The following is a 27883-nucleotide window of genomic DNA, read 5'->3' on the forward strand; positions in this document are numbered from 1 at the left end:
AGGATCAAGAAAAAAAGGCATAAAGGCAGGCTTGTTACAGTGACTGAGAAGGCTACAGTTGGAGGTGTCTGGAATTAAAGAATATTTGGGAGGGGTCGTCGAGAGGATCTGGGAAAATCTAGAGGGTATAGAGGTGTGAAGGCAGAAGACCCTCAAGGTAACACGGTCCCGCTGCCCGCTGTGGCAGTAAGTACTGGAGTAGAGGGGACTGGATGGGTAAGTGACAGTTCAGGGCTGTCATCTCCTCTGGTCTCCACCTCTCTGCAGTGTATACACCGAGACCTGGCTGCTAGGAACGTCCTGGTGACCGAGGATAACGTAATGAAGATCGCAGACTTTGGCTTAGCTCGAGACATTCATCATATCGACTACTACAAGAAAACCACCAACGTAAGTTTCTTGCTTGGCGCGGCGTGGGGCTCCACACCACTAGACTCGTGCCCACTTCGATCCTGCTTCGATGTCTTTGCTGTATTCGTGTGGGGTTGAGTGGTCTAACATAAAAGGGCTTGTAGGATGGGCTGTGGACTCGTGTCCCATGCCCTGGCTCCCACCTCCTTGTCAACTCACTGCCTGCGCCGTCATCTTCCGTTCACCCCGTGAGTCCTCTGTGTCATCCCGCCTATACACATCTGCTGCTGCTTGCAGGGCCGGCTGCCTGTGAAGTGGATGGCCCCTGAGGCGTTGTTTGACCGGATCTACACACACCAGAGCGATGTGTGAGTTTGAAATACACAGTTGCCTGGGATATGCAGGAGAAAGAATTCTAAGGGCCCTGCATGCTAAACTGGTGGGAATCTTATTCCATCACTGGGGCAGGGGTAGCATTGTCTTGTCCCATGAACAGTGTGCTTCCGGCTTCCTTGCATAGTATAGTCTCTTGCTGCCCTCTTGTCTCCTGTGCTCTGCCCCCCTGAACTTAAGGTCCCTGAAGAGGTGAGAAAGGTTCAAGATGCACACCTACTACTCTTAACTTCTTGAGGACTTGGGAAGGAACTCCTAGGGCAGCCTGACTCTGTGCTAAGCCACCGTGGAACCGTGTTCCCCTGTAGGTGGTCTTTTGGAGTGCTCTTGTGGGAGATCTTCACTCTGGGTGGCTCCCCATACCCCGGTGTGCCTGTGGAGGAACTTTTCAAGCTGCTGAAGGAGGGTCATCGAATGGACAAGCCCAGTAACTGTACCAATGAGCTGTAAGCATAGGCTAGAGGGGAAGGATGGGGGGTTAGTAGTCGGCACTGTTTGGATCCACCACTGGCAAGCTGGGTTGGATGTTGGGACAGCTTCCTCAGGTGATGGTGGCTTATTCGAGGTTCCTGAGGTCTCAAGCCTGGCTCTGAAGGAAGCAGGAGCATGGTGGGCAGGGGTTGAAAGGTCTCTTTGGGAGAAGTGGCCTCCCTGTCCATCCCTCCCCAAGCCCTCTGGTCCAGCTCTGCCCTGGTCCTTCCTCTCTCTCTAACCTCACCATCCTGCTTCAGGTACATGATGATGCGGGACTGCTGGCATGCAGTGCCCTCTCAGAGACCTACGTTCAAGCAGTTGGTGGAAGACCTGGACCGCATTGTGGCCTTGACCTCCAACCAGGTAGGGCTGTCCCCCGGGGTTGGAACTTGGGCCTCTGTCACATAGGCTCCTGGGAAGGTTTGGGTGCCACCCACCGATCCCTTTCTGTCACAGGAGTATCTGGACCTGTCCATACCGCTGGACCAGTACTCACCCAGCTTTCCCGACACACGGAGCTCCACCTGCTCCTCAGGGGAGGACTCTGTCTTCTCTCATGAGCCGTTACCTGAGGAGCCCTGTCTGCCTCGACACCCCACCCAGCTTGCCAACAGTGGACTCAAACGGCGCTGACTACCAACCCTGTCCCCAGTTTTCTCCCATTCCGTCGTCACCCGTGCCCCTCACCCACAATCCCCTTGTTGGACACACTGCCTTTCTCCTCCTCCTTTGCCGCTGGCAAGAGCCAGTGCCTGACTGAGGCCTTCCTGTGTTGTGGCCTTCCCCCTCCATCACCCCCAAGACCCCTCTTCTCCCTCTTCTTAGCCTGCTGTGTGAGAGAGGAGCCAAGAGGCAGGTGCTTGCCGACGGCCGCATCCTCCTTCCCAGGTGTTGGACCAAGACCCGCCCCGCTGCCTGGCACTGCTTGGAGGTGTGCAGAGCGGAAGCAAGTGGAGCATCCGGGGCATTCCTGTTGACCCATCAGCCCCTTCTGTTCTGGCGGCAGGGGCCTTGGGGCTCCTGGAAGCCGTGAGGTTTCTGTTTAGGCCTTAACCGAAGGCAACCTCTGCTCCAGATGGATGGTACCAGTAGCTTCTTAATTCCAATACTAATTTGCTTTGCTGACCAAATACCTGCCTGGTACCAGAAGACAGGGAGGCAGAGACTGGGAGCCGTGATGTGCCCTTGGGCTGAGCCCTAGACTTGGGGCTCTGTACATAGCTATGAAGAAAAACACAAAGTGTATAAATCTTGAGTATATATTTACATGTCTTTTTAAAAAGGGTCGTTACTAGAGATTTACCCATGGGGGAGACGCCCAGGGTAGCATCCGTTGCTATATATTAAAAACAAACGAACAGAAAGAAAAAAAAAAGGAAAATGTTTTTTAAAAGGTCATATATTTTTTTGCTACTTTTGCTGTTTTATTTTTTTAAATTATGTTTTAAACCTATTTTCAGTTTAGGTTTCCCTCAATAAAAAATTGCTGCTGCTTCATTTTTATCCTGGGCGTGTGAAAAGAGAGCAGGTGTCCAGCGCAGAGGAGGGAGACAGGGGGTAAAGGGCCATGAGCTGGTCTTCCCCCTGCCCCCCATGACCTCTGTCTCCTGGATTGTGCCCCAGACCTCCCAGCCAAGCCTTCTATCTCCCGATGCATTGGGAACAGCAGGAGAAGACTGAGGTCCTGAGGGCAGAGAGCCAAGCTCGCACACTTGATTGTTTCCTCGGAGGAGAGAGTGAGAGGATGAGGTTAGCCAGAGGGTAGAACTGGACAGAAACCCAAACCCTAGACCCTGTACATTCAGATGTCTTGTCTATCTTCCCCAACCTACTCCTCATATTCCTCTCCTGTAAATATCCTCCCCTTCCCTGTTGGTCTCTGTTACCCAGTTGGGTCTGTCCCTGAGCTTGGCTTCCTATAGTTTTTCCTTCACAAACTCCACCCATCCCTCAGGAAACAGAAAACGATCTCTTTGGTTGGGGTCAACTTGGCAACTCAATTCTGCCACCTGCTGGTTGCTTTGGTACCTTGGTCTCTTATTCAAACCCACACCACTCAAGCCTTAGAGGGTTTGTTTTTGTTTTTTGTTTGTTTGTTTGGTTGGTTGGTTGGTCTTTTTTTTCTGGGTCTGCTGAATACAAACCTGTTCAGTATGATTTCATCTGTAGGGGTTAGGGCTGCTTCTTTAAATGCAGTTTTGGCAGCTGTGGTTTGGGTCATTGTCATAAGAGTTCTTATCGTTGTTTCTCTCTGTACACATGTAACTGTCAAAATATTATGAATGGTTTTTATGCTGAAAGAAGACATCATTTGGCAAAGAGGGCTAGGGAATGAATTTAGCACAAACTCATTTTCTTGGAGACCGTGTATCATAGTGGTTTTTTTTTTTTTTCTTTCTCTTGTTAAAACTGAACATTATTTCTGCCTCAGGTCTACTTGACTCACTGCTGTGTGGATGGAAGGAGAACACAGAAAGGGCTTAGTGTGACTCAAGGAGAGGAGCTAGGAACTGGAAGGAACTGAAGTCCCCTCTGTTACTATTCAGATTGCCCGCAGACGGCCCCTGGGACAGGGGTGGCTATCAAATAGAAAGTAGTGACATTGACATGAAGGGAAATGAAATGGCTATTTCACTTAGAGGACCAGATTAGGTCTCGTGGGAGGGGGAACCCAGCTTACAGAATGAAGATGTTACTGTCAGAGCACAGCATCTGTCTGGTTTCCTGGGGGTTAAAATATGGCCCAGGCATCAATCAATACTGCTTCCCCATCTTTTCTAATTGCCATAGGCTAAAGGCCATCAGTCCCCTGGCTCTGTTAATGTAATGTATCGATTTCAGGTAAGTAAGATTGAACATAGATGAAGTAAGAAATCGGCCTTAATGGTAATGAACTCTGTTTATCAACTGCCACTGGGTGGAGCCAGCAAGCTAAAATATCCTCCTACACACAGACAGTGTTAGGTTATACTGTCAGAGCCACTGTCCTCTGAAGTAACAGACCTACCTGCAAGCGGGAACTTTTGGCCTGGATATAGCATTGTCAGACTCTGGACATGACCAATATGTCTTGTACAGAATTGGACATGGCACAAGTGCAGGGCCATACTATTAAGTAGCAGCAACAACTATTACAATTCTGTGTAGAATGTGTGCTGTGTCTAATGTCGCTACAGGCGCATGTTAGAGCTTAAAACTGTACCCAATGAGCTTGTTAGCAGCTGTTAGCAGCTGGTAGAGCTTGGTTCCACCACATATGCAGGAAATAGCTGGGAGGGAGAATGGAGGGCTTTGAAGCAACATGGCATGTAGAAACCAAGAAGGGAGTAGACCAGCAAGAACCCTGAAGTTGGCTGGTCCTGGTAGTGAATGCCTGTAATCCCAGACTCAGAAGGCAGAGACCGGTAGATCTTGAGTTCAGGGACAACTTGGTCTACATCGTGAGTTCAGGGCCTGCTGAAGATGCACAGTGAGACTCTTGTCTAAAAGGAAATTAAACGAACCAGAACACACTGAAGTTATGAAGGACTCTGGAACTGGTTCCCTCTTGTTTGACACACAGCAGCATTCAGAATCTTTACTGCCTGCTGGGTACGTGCATGTCCTGGTGCACAGAAGCAATGCATTCAATTGCCGTGCTGTCGGAGGTTCCAGTGGTGTGCTGAAACTGGCTCTCTAAAGGAAAGTATGTGTGTCAGCCTGGGGTTATGGCCTAGTAACCCAAATTTTGAAAACAAAAGGTGATGGTCTTTAATCCTGAACTCAGGGGGCAGAAGCCAGTGGATCTCTTAAATTCAAGGCCAGCCTGGTCTATATATTGAGTTCTAGGTCAACCAAGATTGCATGGTGATACCCTGTCTCCAAAAAAGTAAAATGGGGGATGGGAGTGGGGTGGGTCGGGGCACAGGTGGAGTCCTCAATGGCCAGACTCCATGACTTAACTACTTCCATTTGCTCATTGAGAAGGCCAGAAGGAATCCACGTGCATCAGGGAGATGAGAGGATTAAGCCAGTTAAGTAGCTAATCCCTTTCCCATATTACACATCTATAGTATGCACTAAGTTTAAAAACCCACCACTTCCAGACGGAAGTTGTATTGTGAGATACCTTAGATTAGAGCAATGGCAGCTTCCCAGAGTGGTGTATGAACACAGCCTACAGAAGTCAGTTGATTAGCACACTGGGTGGGACTGGTCCTCCATGACTAGGGAGCATTTTGAGGAGGTACATGCTCTGGGCTGGGGTGTAGTCCAGTTGCTTGAATGATGATTAAGGAGTTCATTGGCTATGTGGTAGTGGCACACACCTATAATCCCAGCACTCCTGAGTTCAAGGCCTGGGAAGTGGGTGGAGATGTCTGTGTCTTGTTTGTTTCGAGATAGGGTCTCACTGTGTAGCTCTGGCTGTCCTGGAACTCACTCTGTAGACCAGCCTGGACTCCCAACTCACAAAGAGCCACCGGCCTCTCCTTCCAGAGTGCTTGAATTAAAGGTACGTGCCACCACGGTCTGGCATATAAGTGTTTTGTTTATATATGTGTGTGTGTGTGTGTGCACCATGAATGGTACCTGTGAAGTTCAGAAGAGGTTGCTGGATTCTGTAGAACTGGAGTTAGAAATTGGTCGTGGCGACCATGTGGGTGCTGGGAACCAGACACTGACCCTCTGCAGGATTTAGTGGTCTTCTGACGGGACAGTCCCTCCAGCATCACTATCTGTTTAACTTCTCTAAGAAGTTGTGCTTTCCTGGGAAGCACGTCCGTCCTGGTCCTCGGGCACGGTACTGTTCTACTGAGGAGTCCCTCTACAAAGGCCGGCCAGGTGCTCTTAAAGGTGGTTTGGGGAGTCTCCATGTTCTGGCTAACAATTCCAAGCCACAGGAGGCAGAGAGAGGTATTTAAGGTGCCAAGCTGACTCCATTGTGAAATATATTTCCTCTTAAAAGGTCCACATCCAATTGGGCCTGGTAACATAAAGTCTACATAATCCTAGCTACTTGGGAGATGCGGTGAGGGAGGCTGAAAATTCAAGGCTAGCCTGGGCAATTCCGATCTTACCTTGCCATTTACAAAAGTGAAAGAAAGGGCAGGGGAATACATACAGCTCAATGCCAGTGCTTGCCTAGAAACCACAGCCCCACCCCCACCCCTGCTCAGTCCCCTCCCCAAGTTCACACAAACAGGAAGCCATTCGAACACAACTTGGTGGGAGTGTCTTTATGCAACGTTTAGTAAGATGACAAAATTATACAGTAGAGATGGACTGTAATTAAGCTTCTCTAAATGGCCTGAACTTGGTGTCACTGCTTGCATCTCTGGGATGGTCACAAGGCCTCCAACGACTTAATGGCTGATCCTTTATCTCAAGCCAGACAGTCTTAGCTGGAATTCCTTTGTGGACGCCACTGCTGAGCGGAGTGACTGAAGAGAGGGAGCGCCACCTTCAAGGGATCCTTAGGCTCCTTTGGAATCAGCCTTGCTGTTCTGTGAGGTCTCCTGGGACTTGGCCTGGAGGATCTGGATATAAAACAACACTTTAGGCTTTGGTCACAAACAGTTTAAATTCTGCAAGCATCTACTTTGAGCTTCTTAATCAAACTAATGGCCACAAGCCAGGCTCAGTGTGTGTGTGTGTGTGTGCACGTGTGTGTGTGCACGTGTGTGTGTGTGCATGTGTGTGTGTGCGTGCATGTGTGTTGAGCCTGTAATCCCTGTCGAGGCTGGTGAGGAAGTAGAACTGGCCTGAGTTCCAGGAAAGCTTGAACTACATTCAGAGTGAACGTGCTCCACCTTCCCCAAAGGAAAGCAACGAGACAGGGGCCACAGACTCAGACCTGTACGACTGCTTTGGTAATAAAGATGGAGATACAAACAAGCATGGAATCCCTTTCTGAGTGCCAGCCCAGCCACAGGATCACAGATGAGCCTACGGTGGACCTGTCACACACAGTTCATCTGTCCCCAGCCACCCACCCCCCCCCCCCAGTGACCTTCCTACTGTTTGCTTGTGCTTTCTCACCTCCCCCAAATTACTTGGCCCAAATGGGAGAAGTGGGCACAGAAATGTCCTATTTACGTGTCTTTTTCTGAAACTTTAATTGCTTTCCTGCTTGTATTTCCTGACATCAGAAGCCCATGTAAACTAGATAACATGTGGGAACTATTTGCATTTAACACATAAAACTAAGGATCTGCCTATAGTGTAATTAGCTCTAGACTTCCATGCTTGGGTTGCTCCAGCAGGGTGCGGACTTTCCCCCTCTACTTCGGGACAGTTGAGGGGAAGAGGTAGCGGCCATAAGATCGCTCGAGTCCAGCCTGCATTCCTGTCTGGATAGCAGCAAGACTCTTGTAGTGTTCTGTGGTATGCATGATGCTGTGGCCCCAGTGCCCTTCCAGATACCTGGGGAGAGGTTCCTCTAGACTACTTACTGCTTCTTTGGAAATAGTTGCTGCTGGTGCTATGAGTGATGACGGTACTGGGGGCAGTTGTATAAATTCTTCATCCTTAAACATTAGAACTGAGAAATTAGTGATTTAAGCCAGTGCATACCAGGATCTACCACGGATACCAGGAACTTGTAACAACTATATTATGTAGGGTTTGAAAGGCAAAAATCTGAAAATTACATGTAATCAAATGTTGACTTAAAACATTTCTGGCAGTAACTGGAGATGGAAGCTGTGGTTTCACATTTTCCACAAGCCCATTACCAGTGAGCTACACACCCAGTCCAATATGCTGAGCTTTTTACGAATCAGATTAAGCAGTGCTATTGATGTTCTTTATTACCAGGTGGTACTGCATTGGATACAATGAGTTCTGTTCCACTGGGAGGATAAGACATGCAGAGAAATGGCTGGGGGTGTGCTCCTGTCATCTCAATCCTTGAGAGGCTGAGGCAAGGGGTCCTGGAGCCTGAAACCAGCCTGAGCTACACCATCATCTCGTTTGGAGGAAAAGAAAATTAAGTCTGATCATTTTTTTTTTCAGTTTAATCATGTAGAAAGAAAGTGAAATAACTAACCTTCGTTCCCTTCAGCTGAGGTGCAGAGTCTGTGAGGTTCTCCTTTGACTCGGGGGGTGGAGGTGTCGGTATTCCAAGGTTTGGCTTTGGAGTCTGGGGACACATTATGCAAGTATAAATAGTCAGGCCCAGAAGCATGGACAAGAATATGTGCCTTCCTCTGTCTAGCGGTATGCATGTGGGGTTGAGAGGGTGTGTGTGTGTGTGTGTGTGTGTGTGTGTGTGCGCGCGCGTGCGTGCGCGCGCGCGCGTATACATGCATGCAAATGCATGCATTTGCGAGAGGTATGTGTATGGGCAGGGTCTCACTATGTAGGTCTAGATGGCCTAGAGCTGACCTCTGCTGGGATTAAAGGTGTGTGCCTGACTATATCTTCCTCTATTTTTATTGTTTTGAGATGAATTTCAATGTGAAGGTTGGCCTGGAACTCACTATATAGACCAGACCAGTCTTGAATTTGTAGAGATCCCACCTGCCTCTACCTCCCAAGTGCTGGGATCAAAGGCATTTACCACTACGCCTACTAGACTTTCTTGAGTTACATGGAATATGTTCCTGTAAGTTAGTATTTGAATACTGAACTCCCTATATACAAAAGTTGCATAGTATTTATATTTTAGGATTTAAAATATGTAGTTCTAGGATACTGAGCACTACATAGTAAGACTCTGTCCTCAAACAAACAAACAAACAAACAAACAAACACAGGTAGAGTAGCCCATGCCTTTAATCCTAGCATCCAGGAGGTAAAGTCAAGAGGATCTCTGTGAGTTCAAGACCAGCTTGGTTTACATAGTGGGCTCTAGGCTAATTAAGGATTCATAGTGAGATACAAACCAAATAAAGAAAACCTAGAACCACAAAACAATTTGGCAAGTCTGGTGTTGCTCCCAGTCATAAACAAAGCCGCCAGTGGTGGAGCATACCTTAATCCCAGCATTGGTGAGGCAGGGGCTGGCAGGTCTCTGAGTTCAAGGCCAGCCTGGGCTACAGAGCAAGTTCCAGGATAGCCAGGGCTACACGGAGAAATTCTGTTTTGAAAAGCCAACCAACCAACCAACCAACCAAAAACAAAAAACAAACCAAAAACTACAGGTTAAAAAAAAAATTAATGAGTTGAAAAAAGAAAAAAGTTAACATTCTAAGTTATTCCTTATTTGCTTTGACATTTATATACATATGAACAATTGGACTTGGAAAGAAAAGGAGCCATTAGCTTAAAAAGATACAAGTAATAAGGAGTACTAAAAGCCAGCTAACCCAGATTCCCAAAGCAGTGCCTGCTCTGACCGGAAGACATTGGTGGAGAGGCCTGTGCTGGTGGCATCCAGGCTCTGTCTGCATCCATGCACTTACCTCTATATTCGGTGGAAGTTCAATAGGCTTTGGCTTCACATCTATCAGGTAGAAGGTGCGCGACAGGAGCAAAAGAGAAGGAGGGACGTTCTCCTTCAAGTGGAGGTCCAGCCACTAGGGAATGGGAGGTAACAAGACATGTTGATATAGACTGCTGTACCTCAAGAGGACCTGTTTGTCACCTATGGCTTCCCTGGCTTGCAGCTGTTCCCAGAGCACACTGATGATAACCTCTGGCACAGGACGAAAGCACCAGCCTCCTGGCTTCTACCTCTGGGCAGGTACCCAGCAACCACTCACACTCGTCACTCAAACTCTCTATCCAGTTTTGCATCCAGATAGCTAAGTGTCTTCTCTTAGCAGAAACAGATGGCTAGAAAGGATAACCCAGAAGCCAGGCACAAAGTAAAGAAGTCAGCATTAGAATGAAGGTGTGATGTGAGTTTTAAAGCACCACAATGGCCAAGTGTTTTGTCTGTCTTTGTGTTTAATTTTGCTGGGTAGCCCAGGTTTCTCACCTGTGATCCTCTTGTCCCAAAGCTCCTAAGTGCTGGGATTACAGGCATGGGCCACCATGTCACAACTGTTCTGTAAATGTTACGTAATGAGTGACACATATTGCTTTGTACTTTGCGGTGTGTGTGTGTGTGTGTGTGTATGATATGCATATGTATGGGTCTGAGTGACGTTCAGAAGACACCTTTGAGGAGGGACCCTGTCCACCACCATTGGGTCTAGAAACTAAGCTGGGGTTTGTGGCCTTTGACAGACGAGCCATCTTGCCAGCCTTTGTCCCTTGCAGTTTTGTCCCCACTGAAACAGAATCATGTCAGCAGCTGTAGTACTAACCCCTTAAGTATCTGGCTATGTTTCCATTGTATACAAATGCCATAGTCTCAGTGCTAAGGAAATGGAGGCAGGTAGACCTCTGAGCTCAAGGGCAGCTTGGTCTGCACAGTGAGTCCTAGCCAGGCAGGGAGATATAGCGAGATCCTGTCTCTTAAACAAACAGAGCAGAACAGAACAAAATTTAGGATAGGGGCAGCAGAGGTGGCTCACTGGTTAAGAGTGTGTACTGTTCCACGTTCTACTGCACACTGGACCGAGGCTCAGTTCCAGCACCCACACCAGGCAGCTCACAGCTGTCTCTGGCTCCAGCTCCAGGGACCTACAGATGCTTCTGGCTGCCATGTCTTCTGTTGCTTTTCAGGGCAGGGTCTCCTACGCTCTATGACCCAGGCTGGCTGGTCTTGAACTCTTGGTGGTCCTCGTGCCTCAGCTTCCTGAGTGCTAGGATTAGAGTTATCAGCTACCAAGGCAGGCGAGGTGTGTGCTTATATTTTGAAGGATGATGTGGTTTGTCTTCACAGAGTTTTATTTTTCAGGTAGCAACGCCTAAGTGCCCTCTACCCAATCTCTAACAGCCTGAACTTTGCTAATATGTGAATGTGGCTTATCTCTAGTTTCATTTACTTTATAAGAAAGGTTAAGATAGCCATATGCTTACTATTTTTAATATCTTACTTTTTTTTTTTTTTGAGACAAGGTCTCACTCTGAAGCCCATGCTGTCCTAAAACTCACTATATTGCCCAAGCTGGTCTAAACCCATGGTAATCCTTCTGCCTCAGCCTCTCAACCAATGGACTGCCCTCTATAGAGGTTCAGCTTCCAGTCAGTTAGTGTATTGTGCTAAGAGGAGAATGGCTCCCTAACATGGTTTCCAAGTGACAACACTGGCCCTTGGTCCCAAATAATCTTAACATGATACAGAAGTTCTTACACTGATAACAATGAGAACCTAATGGGAGCTAATTCTTGGTTTTTTTTTTTTTTTTTTTTTTTTTAAAGATTTATTTATTTATTTATTATATGTAAGTACACTGTAGCTGTCTTCAGACACTCCAGAAGAGGGCATCAGATCTTGTTATGGATGGTTGTGAGCCACCATGTGGTTGCTGGGATTTGAACTCCGGACCTTTGGAAGAGCAGTCGGGTGCTCTTACCCACTGAGCCATCTCACCAGCCCTAATTCTTGGTTTTTTAATACACTGCTGCTGCTGTTAGAATACAGTGTGCTCTCTGATGGGGGTAACAGACATCTACCACCAAAGCCAACACCATAGGCTGATTTGGAGCACAAGAGGAAGAGTAGCCAAAGTGGGCTCTGAGATGACACCTGTCAGCAGAGACTGAACTGACAGTGATAGACCTGTGTGTGAGAATTTCTGCCAAGACCCCACTTTATTTTTTAGCCAAATTCTAAATTAGCCCTAAGATCCACCATATACACACCTTCCAGTTATTCAAACATTAATCTAGCTCAGTGGTTCTCAACTTGTAGGTCACAATGGGTCAAATGACCCATTCACAGGGGTCACATGACCCATTCACAGGGGTCACTTAAGACCATCAGAAAACAAATATTTACATTACAATTCATAAAAGTAGCAAAAATAGTTATGAAGCAGCAATGAAAATAATTGTATAGATGGGGGCCACCACACCACGAGGAACTGTATTCAGGGGTCGCAGCATCAGGAGGTTGAGACCCGCTGGTCTAGATGCTTTATGAAGGGATTTTACAGATGAAATGGAGGTCCCATGTCAGTCTACTCTGAGATATCGTCAAGGTGGGATTTACCTAATCACAAGACCTGGAGGCCCAAACCAGAAGTCCAAGGTCTAAGGCATGAGTAGGGACTGGCACATGGCAGACTTTACAGATGGAAGCAGGGGCCAAGAGGGAAATACAGGTGGCTCCTGGAGCTGAGAACAAGCGGGCTGGCAGCCAGCGAGGAGACAAGAACATCTTCCTTCCTTCCTACAGCTGCAGAAAACTCAGCTCCGCCAACAAACTCAAGGAGTTTGGGAATGGATCTTTCCCCAAGGACTCCAGGGAGGACTCCAGCCAGCACTTGTGACCTTTAGGGCTTTAAGCTACTAAATGACTGCCATTGTGATCATTTATAATCATGGTAGTTTGTAATAGCACTGTAGAAAATTGGTTCCCTGTCCCTGTCAAAGGGGAAAGCAGATACACCTCTTCAGGGTATATTTAACTGCTCCATAGTTACATAAGGTAAACTATGTGTGGTGGCTTGGCTGTCTGGACTTTAAATGTTCTCCTGAGTTCCATGTGTTAAAAGCGTGTTCACCAGGCTATGGTGCTATTAGGAAGTGTGGAACTTCTATAGCTGAGGCCTGGTGGGAAGAGGTTAGACCACTGAAGGGAATTTTGGAACTTTGTCTCTTGATTCTTTGCCCTTTTTAAAAACACAAAAACCAGGGTTTCACTTCGTAACCCTAGCCAGCCTGGAACTCACTGTGTAGACCAGGCTGGCCCCAAGCTCACAGATCTGTCTGCGTCTGTGTCCCAAGTGCTGGGATTTAAAGGTGTGCTCCTCTTCCCTCCTCCTCCTTTGCTTCTTGGCCACCATAAAATGAACAAGACTTCTCTGCGGTACAGGATACTCTCTGGCACAGGACCAGGGAGCTGGCACCAGGGAACCATTGGCTGAAGACATGGGTGCCATGAGCCAAAACAAAGCTCCCTCTTTCAGATGCATTTAGTCACAGCCATGGATGGCTGACTCACAACTTGCAAAGAAGTCCCCACATGAGGTCTGTGAGTCCCAGGGAGAAAGTCTCAGTGAGGAGGGCTGGAGTGCTACTTGCCCCTGTGAGCTGCTGGCACAGTTGCTCCTCAGTGAGGCCCAGCGACCTCATCCCCCGGGCCCGGCACGCAGACTGCAGTTCTGACACACTCAAAGCCTTCACCCCTTCTTTGGCAATTATCTGCATCAGGTATAAGGGACGGTGTTAGCTCTTTGGATTTCAATTTTACTTAACCCCTATATTCCAGCAAAACTGATAGAAAACCCAACTCTGATGCTTTGGCCCTCTGTCCCTGCACTGATTGCTGTAAACAGGCCATGTGGGAAGGTGGCAGTTGAGATGAAGGGATACCACTAATGGACAGACGGCAATAAACGATAGTTATAGAGCTGCCCCAGCATTTTGCCAATAAAGTATATCCTATCTTGGTTTGGATTTTGTCTAGTTGTAACATCTATTTTTCTTTTTAATCTTTAGGGCTTGTTAGGAAATAGAAGATAAAAAGCCTGTTGTAAAAAGCTTCCCCCTGATCCCATTGGCTGAGTGTCTCAGTGCAGTTTCCTATACCGCCACCCCAGGAACAGCCTGGGTTCTCTAGTCCACAAGACCCCTGATAAATAACAATTCCTGCATGGTGTGATCCAAAACTACTGTTCTTCTGGGACCAGTATTATTCATACCAAAGTTCTGAAAGCAACATCCAATATCTAAATAGGGCCAATGTGCTGATGTCTTTGTTTTGGGAAACATGCTCCCCTAAGTACACTACACCAGCTGACTGAGAATCAGGAAAGTCTTTCCATATTTTAAAGGAGCCTGACTGGTAGTTAATAGTCCAAATGGTGCCCTCTGCAAGATGGCCAGACCTTGGTTTTCCTCCTAGCATTGTGTTCTGCCACCTTCTTTTAACCAGACCAGCTTACCCAGCAGAATCTTTACTTTGGCACCAGTTCCTCTGTAGGAGATCAGTGTGTATATGTGTGTGTGTGTGTGTGCATGTGCGTGTGCATGTGTGTGTGATTGTGTGATGGGGGTAAGTGCTGCCAAGAATCTACTGAGCTGGTATTTCCTTCCCAGCAGGTCCTAACTACTTTAGATTATTCCCAGCTAATCCATCCAGATTACTGGCTGCTTACAATGGCCTTCTCAAGATATAACAAACTAATACGAAAGTGAGTAGTAAAAGTTGAAGTTGTCCTAGGAATGATTTCTTAAGCCATTCACTTTGCTGGCTGCCTCTCTGGCAGACCCAACAGAAACCAACGCAGTTGGCTAAGGTACCCTCTGCCCTCCCAGAGGGCTGTGGTTCCGCTCTTACTTCATCATCTGCTTTTATAGACTTCAGTGTCATCAGGAGCTGGAAGCGGAGCAGATTGTTTGTTCCGAAGGTCTGCAGTTCCAGCAGCTTGCACAGGGCAACCAGCTGGGGCCGGTCTAAGTGTTCCAGGGCTAACTGATCCTTGAAGAGTTTGGAGAACCTAACTATCTCCTTCGTGGAGGGCTTGTGACCTGTTTGGACCTAGGCAATGGGACAAAGGCCAATTAAAACCCATCTCTTACTTAACAAAACCTCCTCAATAGATTATTTGAAGAAGATGTGGAAGGAATTAGAGACTTTCTGTGTGGTATAGAAATGGATCCAGTGGTTCACTGGGAATAACCAGTGTCAAGTTGTAGCTTAGGGGAAGACTGGGTACTTGCCCTACATGAATGCTGGCTGGGTTCAATGCCTAGTCCAAACCCCAACCCCCTGTAAATCTAGAATCAAACTTAGTCACTAGGAAAATCAGCAGTATTTTTAGAGCTTGCACTGATTTTTCTTTTCAGATGATTACTTTAAGGTGCCTTTATTTTATTTTTTTGCAAACCACCCTAAATGTTTAAATGTTATTTATTTATAATTTAGGATGTGGCATTTCAGAGATTCTGAACAATCTGGATAGCCCACAATGACATGTTTTTGTAACTCCAGCCCAGAAGTCGCTGGCCTGGGACGAGCCCCATCACCTGTTTCACATAGGAGGAAAGCTGGGAAGATGCATCTCCCAGCTTCGCTCGGTTTCTCCTCGCCATCTCTGTCATTGTTTCTTGAAGGAATTTTGCTATTTCCAGTTTGGCAGCCATCGTTTTTTTCTGTTTTTCTTCCTTAACAGAAGAGGAAAAAGTCAATCATAACTGCAGGATGGTACTGAGAAAAATAACTCCCTCCTCACTAAGGTTCATCCCCGAGACACATAGTGTAGTAACATTATTAGCAGGCCGGATTACCTAAGTTTGTAAGAAGCAGGCTACTTTGAAGGAACCTCTCTTTGACTTGTCTCCTTAATCTTGCATTTAGTGCTCACTAATACCATGATGGTGAGCCTCAGTGAGAGGCTCTGTTAGAGGATGAGTTGTTACCTCCCAACCTCATCCAGGCTACTACTTAAGCCAAACACGGGTATGTAGCCCCAGATTGTGCACTACAAAGAATACTCAGAATACACTAACTCTATGCTCACTGACCTTACAGTTTAAATCGAAAATATATAATTATAATATAGTGTTATGTGCTATAATAGATTTGAAAACAGCACTAGGCAGAAGATCATTAAATATACGTTCTTTGTGTTGAGACAGGGTCTCTCTATACATCCTTGGCTGTCCTAGAACTTGCTATATAGTCCAAGCTGAGACCAAACTAAAGACTCACTTGCCTCTGCCTCTGCCTCCCAAGTGAGGCACCACACCTTATTTAATGTAAATTTTTTTTTTTTTTTTTTGGTTTTTCGAGACAGGGTTTCTCTGTGAAGCCCTGGCTGTCCTGGAACTCAGAAATCCGCCTGCCTCTGCCTCCCAAGTGCTGGGATTAAAGGCGTGTGCCAACCCCCCACGGCCTTAATGTAAATTCTTAAGACACTGTTTACTAGGGCTGGAGAGCTGGCTCAGTGGTTAAGAGCACTGACTGCTCACTCTTCCAGAGGTCCTGAGTTCAATTCCCAGCAACCACATGGTGGCTCACAACCATCTGTAATGGGATCTGATGCCCTCTTCTGGCGTGTCTGAAGACAGCAACACTGTACTCATTAAAAAAAAAAAAAAGAAAGAAAGACTGTTGACTAATAGTTACTGACTCTTACTGTCAGAAATGATGCGTGGTAGAATTTTGAAGTAAACATGGTCGAAGTGCTGGGCACAAGGTAGAGAGAAGCAGGTATAATTAAGCCACTCTCTCAGTCCCCCAAGTTCTTTGTATTCAAGAACATCTTCATCGGAATGCTGTGGGTTGTTTCTAGCTACTGACTGTTTTAAATGTTAAGTAAATTAAGGCCTGCAACTCTAACAGCTTGCAAAGGGCGCCTAGCCAGAGTTTAAGTAAATCAAGCCATCTTCAGGCAGTTAAATATTACAGTTTGATTGTTTTTCCACTTTAATCTTAAACTAAGGTCTAGGGGTATAGATCAATGGTAAAGTGCTGGCCAAGCATGCATGAGGCCCTGGATTCTACTCTTAACATCACTGAAAGAAAAAAGGAGCCAGATGTGGTGGCACACACTTTTTTTCTTTTCCTTTTTTTTTAAAAATAATTATTTATTTTAGGAATAGGAGTACATTGTGGCTGTCTTCAGACACACCAGAAGAGGGCGTCAGATCCCTTTACAGATGGTTGTAAGCCACCATGTGGTTGCTGGGAATTGAACTCAGGACCTCTGGAAGAGCAGTCAGTGCTCTTAACCTCTGAGCCTTCTCTCCAGCTCACAGAGCATACACTTTTAATCCCAGTACACAGGAGGCAGAGGCAGGCAGATCTCTGAGTTCAAAGCCAGCCTGGTCTACATAAGGAACTTCTTCTCAGATCTATCTTGCATCCTTCATTCTCAGTGTCAACCTCTTGATTTAGACCCTGCTTCCTCCCTTCTCGTGGCGCTGTATTTCCCTACAGTACGGATTTGATCGTGCCACCCACTACAGTGTCAAGTTTTAGCTTTCATTATTTACTACCCATCGAGGTTCGCAGTCCTTAGAGTGGGCGATGCTTTCCAGCCTGCCTTCTCTCTGTCTGTCTCCTTGACCAGCTGCCTCCCAGACTTGCAGACTGTGCTAAAATAACTCACTGAACCTCAGCTCCAAAATTCTTCCTATGGAATGGTTTCTTTCTTGTGTTTCAGATGGTATTTCCCACTTACTGAGTGGAAGATTTCATTGTCCCTTGGAGAACTTTGCTCCTACCTTTATGACATTGTTATAAGAGTATTGTCACAGAGTGGCGATGGGGAGGAGCATCTCTTCTACCCCTCCCCAGCGCCTCCCCACCCCCCTTTGTGGTTGCCAAGGCACCCTCCCTGCATTCCTCGTGGGTGCTAGAGCTCTGCTTGGCCCAACAGAACATATGCTGTGCTCATGACCCAAAGTAACGGTAGATGTTCATTTTCTTTGTTACTATTATTCTAAATAAACCTTTAGTACTTATTTTATATGCATGGGTATTTTTGCCTGCATGTGTGCCTGTCTACAGGGACCAGAAGGCACTGGATCCTGTGGAACTGGAGTTACCCATGGTTGAGCCACCATGTTGGATGCTGGGAATTGAACCTGATACTGTAAGCTTTTAAGCTCTGATCCATCTCTTCAGCTTCTTTATTCTTTTTTTATTTTTTATTCTTTGGAGCTCACTATGTAGAGTAGGTGACCTTGAACTCACAGATCCTTCCTTCTTCCCTTCCTTTTTCTTTCCTTCCAGAAGTTAAAACCGTAGAGAGAGGCTGGAGCATAATTGTACACACTTTTAATGCCAGCACTTGGGAGGCAGAAGGAGGCAGACCTCGGTGAATTACAGGACAGCCTGGTCTACATATTGAGTTCCAGGACAGCCAGAGTTACATAGTGAAACCCTGTTTCAAAAACAAGCAAATATATAATAAAATATAGTAGAGATTGGACATTTAATAAACAGTAATATAAAAACTAGACATTTACATATAAAAATCCTGATACTGATATTATAAATTTTCATTAAAAAATGAATTATATACTAGAAGACACAATGTAAAACTTTAAGAATTCTAGAAAAAAAATAGTAGAATCATCTAGCTTGGGGCTGATGAAATGGCTGGACTGATTTCCAGAGGATCCAGGTTCAGTCCCTGGCACCTACATTACCCTCTATAACTCCAATTCCAGGAGGTCCAATGTCCTCTTCTGGCCTCCTCAGGTACCAGGCATGTATGTGGTACACAGAACCATGTAGATCAAACACCCATACACACAGAATATAAGTGACCTTGAGTTTGTTAACCAACTTCTAGTTGTAACTCCAAAGACATGATCACTTTAAGTATTTGTCCTATGAAATGATGAACCACGGGTATGAGATGTATCTTAAACAATAATTTGCCTACCACAGGCAAAGACCTGGGATCCATTCACAGCAATGGAAAAATAAAAATAAAAAAAATAAAGAAGCTAGCTTCATTCCCAGGAATGGGGACAGGGGTCAGGGAGGCAGAGACTGGGAGAAAATATGTACAAAGCATATATTTGATAAAGGACTTGTATAGGAATACCGAAAGAACTCAAGACATCCAGGCAGCTGCCTACGCCTTTAATCCCAGCACTTGGGAAGCAGAGGCAGAAAGATCTATGTGAGTTCAAGGCAGCCTGGTCTACAGATCAAGTCCTAGAAGAGTCAGGGCTACACAGAGAAACCCTGTCTCAAAAACAAAACAAAACAAACAAACAAAAAACCCCAAACAAACAAACAAACAAAAAAACCCCAAGCAAGCAAGCAACCAACCAGAAACCTCAAAACAAGAAATAGAACACCCAGTTACAAAGTGGGCACAAAGGCTGTGGAGATAGCTCCACAAGGTACAAGGTGCTCGCTCACACAGGCATAGGAACCAGAGTTCTGCCTATTTGTAGTCCTACTCTGTGGAACGCAGAAAAAAAACTGGGAAACTACACTAGTCAAATCAGCAAGCCGTGGGCTTATGGGAGAGACCCTAACACATGCATGGCCACCCCCACACATGTACACCATGTATATTCTCTCTCTCTCTCTCTCTCTCTCTCTCTCTCTCTCTCTCACACACACACACACACACACACACACACACACACACACACAGGTGAGCAAAATGAACATACACCTCCACAAGGAAGTTACAGGGATGCCAAGGAAGCTAACCAATACACACCTGTTAGAATGGTTAATGTCCAAAGTATATCAGATGCTGGGAAAGACAGGGGACAGCATTCTTAGGTGGGATGCAGACAGAATGCATGGCTGCTCTGGAAGATGGCTTAGCAAATTCCTACAATGCTAGATATAGTCTTACTGTGTGCAATCACTCTTGCTCAAGTTAAAAAAAAAAAACCTGAACACAAATATTCATAGCATTTTATTCAACACTACCCAAATTAGAAGCAACCAATTTCTAAAAGGTAAATGATTAAAAAAAAAAAACAAAAACAAAAACAAAACAAAACTTGTCTATTCATGACTACAAAAGTCATGTCTTTTCAGGGAAGAACTTCAGTTGTTGGGTTTTTTTTGTTTTTATTTTTATGCATTAGATTCCCTAAAAGTGAAGGTAAACGTGGCTGTGAGCCACCATGTGGGTGCTGGAAACTGAATCAGGTTCCTCTGCCATGAGTATTAAGTTCTCTTAACCACTGAGCCATCTCTCTAGTCCCTCATGGGAGAACTGTAATTGCATATTGCTAAGTGGAAGAATTCAGTCTGAAGTGTGTGATTCCAATTGCTTGGCATTCTGGGAAAGACAAAACTACAGAGGGAAACATCTGTAGTCACCAGACTGAAAGAGAGACACAGCAGATACAAACAGGCACAAGACAGGTGTTTTAGAACAGTGAGACTATTGCATGTGACCCTGTGATGGTGGACCGGGAGGTCCTCAGAGCTGACAGACCTGGGAACCACAAAGTGTGAATCCCAGCGTCAGCCATGTGCTTTCATTAATAACAGTGTATAATGTATTAACATTAGTCACATGTACCACACGGATGCAAGTTGTTATCAACAGCAAACCCACAGGCTGTGAGAGCTGAATATGTGGAATATGGCAACTCTATTTTCTGTCTAGTTTTCCTGTAAACCTATGAAACTGCTTTAAAAACTAAAGTCTATTAGTTCTTTAAGAAAGCTTTAAAATCCCGTGTACCTTTTTGGATTCACTTTCAAAAGTTGATGGCAACATGTCTGGGAAGAGCTTCAGAAACACTGGTATCAAGAACTCCATAAAAGGTACAATTATGAACACCATAAATGGAACCAAGCGGAAGACATCGGCACACGTTCTCAACAGCTGAAGAGACAAACGCACAGCAATGTTATATATGCAGGTTATGCCCCAACCGAACCATCCAAGACCCACTGCCAAAACAAAGCCTGCCTTTGTCTCAGAGTGTGGAAACACTAAGGTTTCCACAGCTGGAAACACAGCTCTCAAGTAGTATGTATGGGCTACCCTCAAAGAAACCTATGACAATATGCATTAATGAACATCTCTTAAAGGTCCACATTTTTATAAAACCCTGTATCAGCTAAGATTAGTTGAAGGTTACTACGTTGCCCAGGCTGATCTTGAACTCCTGGGCTCAACTGCTGCTCCTGCCTCAGTGTCCTCAGTACCTATGATTAACATTATGCTCTACTGCATTTGGCTTAAAAACGTACACACGAGGCAGGGGGGCTGAGACAGGGTTTCTCTGTGTAGCCCTGGCTGACCTGGCTGTTGACCAGGCTGGCCTCGCACTGCCTCTGCTTCAGTGCAGGGATTAAAGATACGTGCCACCACTACCTGGCTTATATTTTTGATATATAAAACATGAAGCCTTTCAAGACCTTGAGAAGATTAAAAACACAATTATAGGACTGGAGAGATGGCTCAGAAGAGCACAGGACAGGAGTTCGGTTCCCAGCACCCACGTCAGGGGGGCTTACAATGGTCTGTAACCCCAGTTCCAGATCAGATGCCTCTGGCTTCTGCAGATGCCTACACTCACATGCACACACCCACATACTGACACACGCTTATACATAATTTAAAATAATGAAAATAAATCCTAAAAAAAACTCACAATTTTAACAATTCTGTAGGCAAAGTTGAAGACAAGTAAGATCAGAATTAAACAGGTTCCCAGGGGCTGGGAGGATATATATATACACACATCCTGCTAGATCCCGCTGGGAGGATCTATACAGATCCTTGCTAGATCCCTTGCTTAGATGCTCAAGGCCCTGGGTCCCAACCCCAGCAATGGCAGGAAGCTTTGGTTTCTGATCAGTAATTATAGTTTCTACTTTAGGAGAGCGGGGAGTGCTCTGCATCAACCTCAGGGCCTACAGCATGCTAAGGAAGTTACTTAAGATTTTGAAGATGGAGTTTTCGTTTTTACTTCCCCATTTCAAATCTGTTTCTTGCCTACCCTTCGCCTCTCTCGTCTGGTTAGCGCATTACCATGCAGTAGCCTCCACACTATTCTGGCAGCGACTTTGGTGTCAATCCAAAGCAAGCTGAATCCTTTGTAATAGTATTTAAGTTCATTCACAATTTTTTGTCTCAACGACCGCTTTTCTTCTGTAGTCTCTGTCTTGGCTTCTTTGGTAGGCTGAGGGCTTGCTGCCTTTGGCTTCCCTGTTTGCTCCAGCTGAGGTTTGCCAGGGACATGTTGTAGCCAGCAGGTTGTGTGCAGTTTTTGTGGGAGCCTGGTCCGTAAGGGATGGACTTTATTATTGCCTGTTAGACTGGGATAGGAGTACTTCCTGCTTCCGCAGTTTTTAATGTAGGCTGTACGCAAGTGAGAATCTGGCAAGTGGAGAAATGCAAGTGATGGGAAATGAGAGCAGGAAGGGTACACAGAATGGCCAGGCAGTCTGGAAAAGAAGGATAACACTCTTTCAGTGAGACATATTATTACAAACAGTAACAAAAGGATATTTTATCTGGTTAAAACAAGACAATTAGGCTAGAATATAAGTAACTGATGTTTATTAATGAATGAAATACAATTGTGTGTGTGTGTGTGTGTGTGTACTTGTATGTTGCTGGGCATCAACCCAGGACCTTATATACTTCCTGAGAATGTACTCTATCATTGAGCTACAAGCCTCCTCTACCCCCAGCCAGAAATACAACTTTTTTCTTTTTTTTTTTTTTTTTTTTTTGTTTTTGTTTTTTTGGTTTTTCGAGACAGGGTTTCTCTGTATAGCCCTGGCTGTCCTGGAAGCCACTTTGTAGACCAGGCTGGCCTCGAACTCAGAAATCCGCCTGCCTCTGCCTCCAGAGTGCTGGGATTAAAGGCGTGTGTCACCACGCCTGGCTAACTTTTTTCTTTTTTAAACTGACATTGAGACAGGGCTTATATAGCCCTGGCTCTCCTGGAACTTGCTGGTAGACCAGGCTGGCTTGGAATTCAGAGATCTGACTGCCTCTGCCTCCCTACTGCTGAGATTAAGGTGTGCACCATTAAAACTATACTGGGAACCAAAGCCAAAAAAAAAAAAAAAAGTTCACATATGCTAGGCAAGTGTTCAAATAGCTGAGTTGTGCTCAATCATTGAACATATTCTTATGAAAAATATCAGTAAGTTAATTCTGAAGAGTAATTTGCTATAGCAAGTTCCAAGTTCTGAAACTATTAATGTAAACATCTAGTGGCCAGTGAGATAGTTCAAGGGTGTAAAAGCACTTGCTGTCAAACCCTGGTTAAATCCTTGGGACCCGGATGGTAGAAGGATAGAACTGACTTTCATAAGATGCCCTGTGATCTCCAAAAGGGTGTCAGGGGCATGCTCTTTTTGAGTAGTTAAGCAACAAAAAGATTTAAAATGTCTTATTAGAAAAAGTATCTATTCAAAAACATATTTCTGTCAGGGATGATATGACAGTACTGTCTCTACTCTCATAAAGTAGCCGAAGCTCTGACTGTTAGCTACTCTACTGACAACCAAGAACATTTTGATGAAACAACTTCATAGTCCCTGTGAGGATTAACCAATCAGGTGATACTGTTTTGTCCATGTGTCTATAGATTCCCTCAAAGGGATGAAATATAATCTCCCTGAAATTACTCAAGAGACTTTGAAAAATAGGAATTAGAATTGAGCACTTCGACCAATGGTTTTTATATTCTAATCCTGTAGTTAAGCTAGAACATAAATAAAACACAGCCAAGTAGAGATAGCACCAAGCAGCCAGTCAGTCAAGAGTGGTGCACACCTTTAAACCCAGCACTCAGGAGCAGAAGTGGGCAGATGCCTGAGTTGGAGGCCACCTTGGTCTAGAGTGAGTTCCAGGACATAGATACAAAACAAACAACAAAAACAAAACCCCAAGACAAACAAAAAGAAAAAGAAAGGAAGGAAGGAAGGAAGGAAGGAAGGAAGGAAGGAAGAAAAAAGAAAGAGAAAGAAAAAAGAAAGAGAGAAGGGGAGATTTTTGTTGTTGTTCTTGGCTAAAGGATGGCCTTTTCCCATTCTTTAATGCAATTTTTAAACATATCAAAATATAGCCTATAAATGGACAAAAGGAAAAATATACAATGAATGTGGCAAGTGGTGAGTGTTCAGTTAATCTTCTGAATGCACAAGTGAGATGACAAGGGACCTTAGACTGGAACATGTCCTGGGCTAAGCTTGTTTAAGAGCCATTTTACTTTTCCTTACACCTGAGGTCCTCGTGTAATCTTCATCAATAACAGAAATGCCACTCTAAAACTGTCTCATCTATTTTCCTCTATCATGTATTTCCAAAATTACTCAGCTTACATTCTAAAGCAGTTCAAATTAAAATATGTTCTTCCTTGAAATGTATTGAAAACTCAGCAAGGTTTTCTGTACTAAGCCAATCTTTTTGTTTTGTTGGTTACTTCCTTTATTTATTTATGTATATTTTTGAGACGGTCTTGATATGTAGCCCAGGCTGGCCTTGAACTCAGAGACCAGCCTGCCTCTGTCTCCTGAGTGCTGGGACTAAACGCATTTGTCACCACGTCTTTTACAACACATGTTTTTCATATAGATGCATGAGTTTATATACATTTTTTTTTGTGGGAAACTCCAAGCCTTACCTTGTCCAGAAAATAGCTAAGAATGAATTATAACTGTAGAAGGCCATGTTTATTTTTTTTGTTTCAACTAACCAACACAGAGACCTAGGCAAAAGAAGCAAACAATTTAGTATTTTAAAAAGGAATCAATTAAACATGAGAATTTAGGTGGTTTTTTTTTTTTTTTAAGAAAAACTAAGGCAAAGAGAGAGATTTGCATATTCAAGGTGTAAAATTTCCTTCAAGTTCATTTACAAAAGCCTCAGTATTTTCTTAGCTCTGGATTTGAAAATGGTACTTTTTCGATCCAAACACACAGAAATGGGTTCTAAGAAGATGATCCTGAAGACGATGTGGCCTCCAAAGGCTTTTTTTTTTTTAATTTTTTAAATTTCTGGTCAATAGTGTCTAATAATCTGCTGCGACGGTTAAAAGGAGAAAGACATCTTTATCTGTAACCAGAAAATACAAGTAGAAAGTAAGCACCCTGGATTCATTTACCACCAACCCAAAAGTCTAAAAGTTCTCACTAATTTCATGTGGGAACAGCGAAGACATAATGGTATCTACTAAAGGCTCAAGCGCAGATGCAGAATCTCCAGAGTCCGAACTAAGCTCTGTACCTTTAACTAAAACCGTTCTCCACCCCGAGCCGCTTCTCAGCTACTGGCATAACACTGCGATCTCGCAATCGTGCCGGAAGGAGGTTCCCCAGGCCCTCAACCCCACCCTATGGAAACCTCAGCTAAAAAGTAAACATCGCGAACCGGGCACAGCACCTCGGAAACCAGCCCCACCGCGGACAGCGCTCCTCCGGAGGGAGGCCGGGCCTGTTGCGGAGGCTCCCCAGCCCTTGGCCCCGGGGCTACGGGCCACTCCCAGGCAGTCTGCCCGGCGTTTCGGGGGAACCCCACGCCCAGCGCTGCGGGGTTACCTCTGCACCCCGCGCTCGCCGCACCGGTGCAAAAGGCGCCCTCGGCTCTCGGCCGGTAGTCTCCGCGGAAAGTGGGGAGGACTGCGGTGGGTCTGGGGATTGTTGGAGTGGGGTCAGGTACACCGTAGGGGAGAATGTCCAAAGTTTAGGGGAGAGATCGGGGTTGACGGGAGACGCCGAGGGAGCCCTTGTCCGCTGCGAGGTGACTAAGGCCCCAACCCTACCTTCCCAATTCCTCCCCGCCCCCACGCTAAAGGGGCCGGAAGCCCAGTCTCCATGGTTCCACCTCCTGCGCCTCGCCCTGTGACGTCACTCCGAGTGACGCCACTACCATCCAATGAGCTCTCAAATCCTGGGACTGGCTCGCGTCCTTCACGGCAGCCGCGCGGAAGGCAACAAGGTCCCCCGCACGAGCCCGCGAAGTCACTTCTGGGTCGGAGTTAGTTGAGGCAGCGTCTGTACTACAGGACCAAAGCTGCGTCCCCCCCCCCCCCCTGCCTGCCCACATTCTGTAGTCTAGCCAACTCCTCGAGAACTCCTTGAATGGAGGCCCTACCAGAGTAAGGTCTGATAGTAGCCTTTGTAACCCAAATTGGAGTCACTGATGACATCACTTTGATGATTCCGTTCCTCACCCTTTAGTCTCCGAAACTGCCTAGAGGTCTTGGGTTGGCGAAGGAGGTTGTGAGGTCCTGGTGGCAGAGGGGCAGCACTGAGAAAAAAAAAAAAAAAAAAAAAAAAAACCTTTCTTCTGCGGGGTCGAAGGCTGGAATGCTTCTGAAATCTTCATACGGAATTTGATTTTTCTCTTTAAAAAATGGTTTCATGTTGTCGCTTATCATTAGTTGTGTAGAAATCTCAACATTCAAAAATATATTCTAGAGTACTTGTTAAATAAGATAGGCATTGTGGGTTTGAGGACGTTTACGTTCCTAGGGCGGGCAACTAGCCATCTTGGGAAAGTTAAAGTTCTGAAAGCATTCTTGTTCCTATTTATCTGTTTTTTTTTTTTTCAATTTCTTTTTATTTTGCGGGGTTCTTATGTAACACGGGCTGGGCTGGAACTCAATAGGTAGTAGCAGAAAGTGGTCTTGAACCCTTGAACCACCTGCCTGCCTCCCCAGTGCTTAGTTACAAGTGTGTACCACTGCAGCCATCTTTGACTCTATATTTTAGTTTGCTTGCTTATTTATTTATTTAGAGACAGGGTTTCACGATGTAGGCCTGGCTGGCCCAGAACTCGTTATGTAGACCAGGCTTGCCTTGAACTCACAGAGATTCATTTGCCTGGTCCTCTAAATTGCTCAGATTTAAATGTGTGCACCACCATGCCTGGCTCGAGCTTTCTTCAACTTTTCTGAGAACTCTGATGATAAAATTATGAGCTGTACAAAATAGAATAAGTTTTGAGGGCTGGGCATGGTAGTGCATGCCTTTTATGCCAGTACTTAATAGACAAGACTGGCAGATCTGTGTGAGCTCAAGGTCACTCTGGTCTACAAAGTGAGTTCCAAGACAGCCAGGGCTACACAGTGGGATCCTGTTTCAAAAGAACTAAAAAAGAAAAGAAAAAAAGAAATGGAGGCCGTTTTTAATCCTAAAAAAAAAAAAAAAAAAAAAAGTATATTTCAACTAACCGAATGGACTACTTAAAATAAGCAAAACTTTTCAGTTTGGCCACTAGGGGTCCCTTTGTGCATGTCAGGCAATTTTCCACTAGGGGTTCTGTTTCACAGTCTGATCATAAAGAATTGAAATTTACAAAACTTAACTCCTCCTTCCCCGCCTTGAGACAGGGTCTCACCATGTAGCCCTGGCTGGCCTGGAACTCACTGTGTAGACCAGGCTAGTCTCGAACTCACTGAGATCCTCCTGGCTCCTGATTAAAGAGCTTATTATGTCCCATAATAAAGAGATTATGTCCCATGCTAAAGCTTCCCTCTCCTTGTTTTCTCGCTCTGATAATTCCAAGCTCTACAGTAATTATTTTAATATTTGTCAAATGCAAAAACATTCTTATCATTTTACAATGAAATATCTTATGGAAAAATTCTTATCCATGAATTATATTCACTTACAAGCAGGTACAGTAAAATGTATTATTTAAAAGCCAGATGAACTATCCCATACCCAGTATTTGAAACATAAAGAAGATTTTTTAATCTGGTCACAAGTTAACAATCCAGTTCTTTTAAGAAGGGTTGGGGGGATAAGAACCCTGATGAGACCCATTTGTTCAAAGCAATGAATACTTTCTCCAGGTTTGTATACTTTATCAGGTTTGACAATTTGGTGTTTAGGATAAATTGAATATATTTTTACCACCATAACCTGGAGAAACCTCTTCTGCTTCTGTCTTGATAAGCTGTTTGCTCGTTTGCTATTGAAAAGAGTAAGCATGGTTTGAACCTCAGAATAGGTTAGATGATGGAAACATAAAGTATTATGTGTGGGTAAATTGGGGAAGGAGGATTTCTGGGTCTAACAAGACTTAACAGATGAACAGTAAAGTGGTCTAAGGAGGTAGCTCATCTGAAAAGGTGCTTGCAGTGCCACTGATGATGGGAGTTCAAGCCCTGTAATACGGTGCAAGTCTGGAGCTAGCTCCCACAAGCACTCCTCTCATATTTGCACACACACAAAATAACACAAAAATCAACACTATTGTTCCTGTGCATG

The 27883-nt window shown here is 45.1% G+C and overlaps 2 protein-coding genes and 1 long non-coding RNA gene across 28 annotated transcripts in view; 2 read left to right on the plus strand and 1 right to left on the minus strand.

Moving 5' to 3' along the window:
* Fgfr1 (fibroblast growth factor receptor 1) overlaps positions 1 to 3648 on the plus strand; it is a 56960-nt gene extending 53312 nt beyond the window's left edge. For all 3 annotated transcript variants that reach the window (NM_010206.3, NM_001079908.2, NM_001079909.2), the window contains 5 exons: positions 268 to 390; positions 649 to 719; positions 1053 to 1190; positions 1476 to 1581; positions 1675 to 3648. In NM_010206.3, the coding sequence (NP_034336.2) occupies positions 268 to 390; positions 649 to 719; positions 1053 to 1190; positions 1476 to 1581; positions 1675 to 1851 (615 nt within the window). In that variant the 3' untranslated portion in view covers positions 1852 to 3648. The remainder of the gene's footprint in view (positions 1 to 267; positions 391 to 648; positions 720 to 1052; positions 1191 to 1475; positions 1582 to 1674) is intronic.
* Positions 3649 to 6407: 2759 nt separating this feature from the next.
* Positions 6408 to 25919, minus strand: Letm2 (leucine zipper-EF-hand containing transmembrane protein 2). Of its 24 annotated transcripts, none has more exons than NR_157064.1 (11): positions 25840 to 25919; positions 24292 to 24375; positions 21649 to 22096; positions 20382 to 20525; positions 15226 to 15363; positions 14537 to 14737; positions 13279 to 13398; positions 9603 to 9716; positions 8246 to 8338; positions 7650 to 7738; positions 6420 to 6734 (listed from the first exon to the last, which is right to left on the minus strand). NR_157064.1 is itself a non-coding variant. In NM_001364070.1 (11 exons), exons 3-11 carry the CDS (start codon positions 21681 to 21683, stop codon positions 6672 to 6674), a joined length of 951 nt encoding a protein of 316 aa, NP_001350999.1. In that variant the 5' UTR covers positions 21684 to 22096; positions 24292 to 24375; positions 25840 to 25919; the 3' UTR covers positions 6420 to 6671. The 24 variants fall into 24 exon arrangements, 20 of the variants coding, with proteins under 20 accessions (XP_006509193.1, XP_006509189.1, XP_006509188.1 ...); NM_001364070.1 differs by having other exon boundaries at positions 7650 to 7724; positions 21681 to 22096; NM_001364071.1 differs by lacking the exon at positions 25840 to 25919 and adding an exon at positions 25429 to 25524 and having other exon boundaries at positions 7650 to 7724; positions 21681 to 22096.
* D830025C05Rik lies at positions 24413 to 27137 on the plus strand. Its single transcript, XR_003947362.1, has one exon. It is a non-coding gene; the product is annotated as an RIKEN cDNA D830025C05 gene (long non-coding RNA).
* The last annotated feature ends 746 nt before the right edge of the window (positions 27138 to 27883 follow it).

Source organism: Mus musculus, chromosome 8 (genome assembly GCF_000001635.26).
Source record: "Mus musculus strain C57BL/6J chromosome 8, GRCm38.p6 C57BL/6J".
In the NCBI taxonomy this organism is placed as follows: domain Eukaryota; kingdom Metazoa; phylum Chordata; class Mammalia; order Rodentia; family Muridae; genus Mus; species Mus musculus.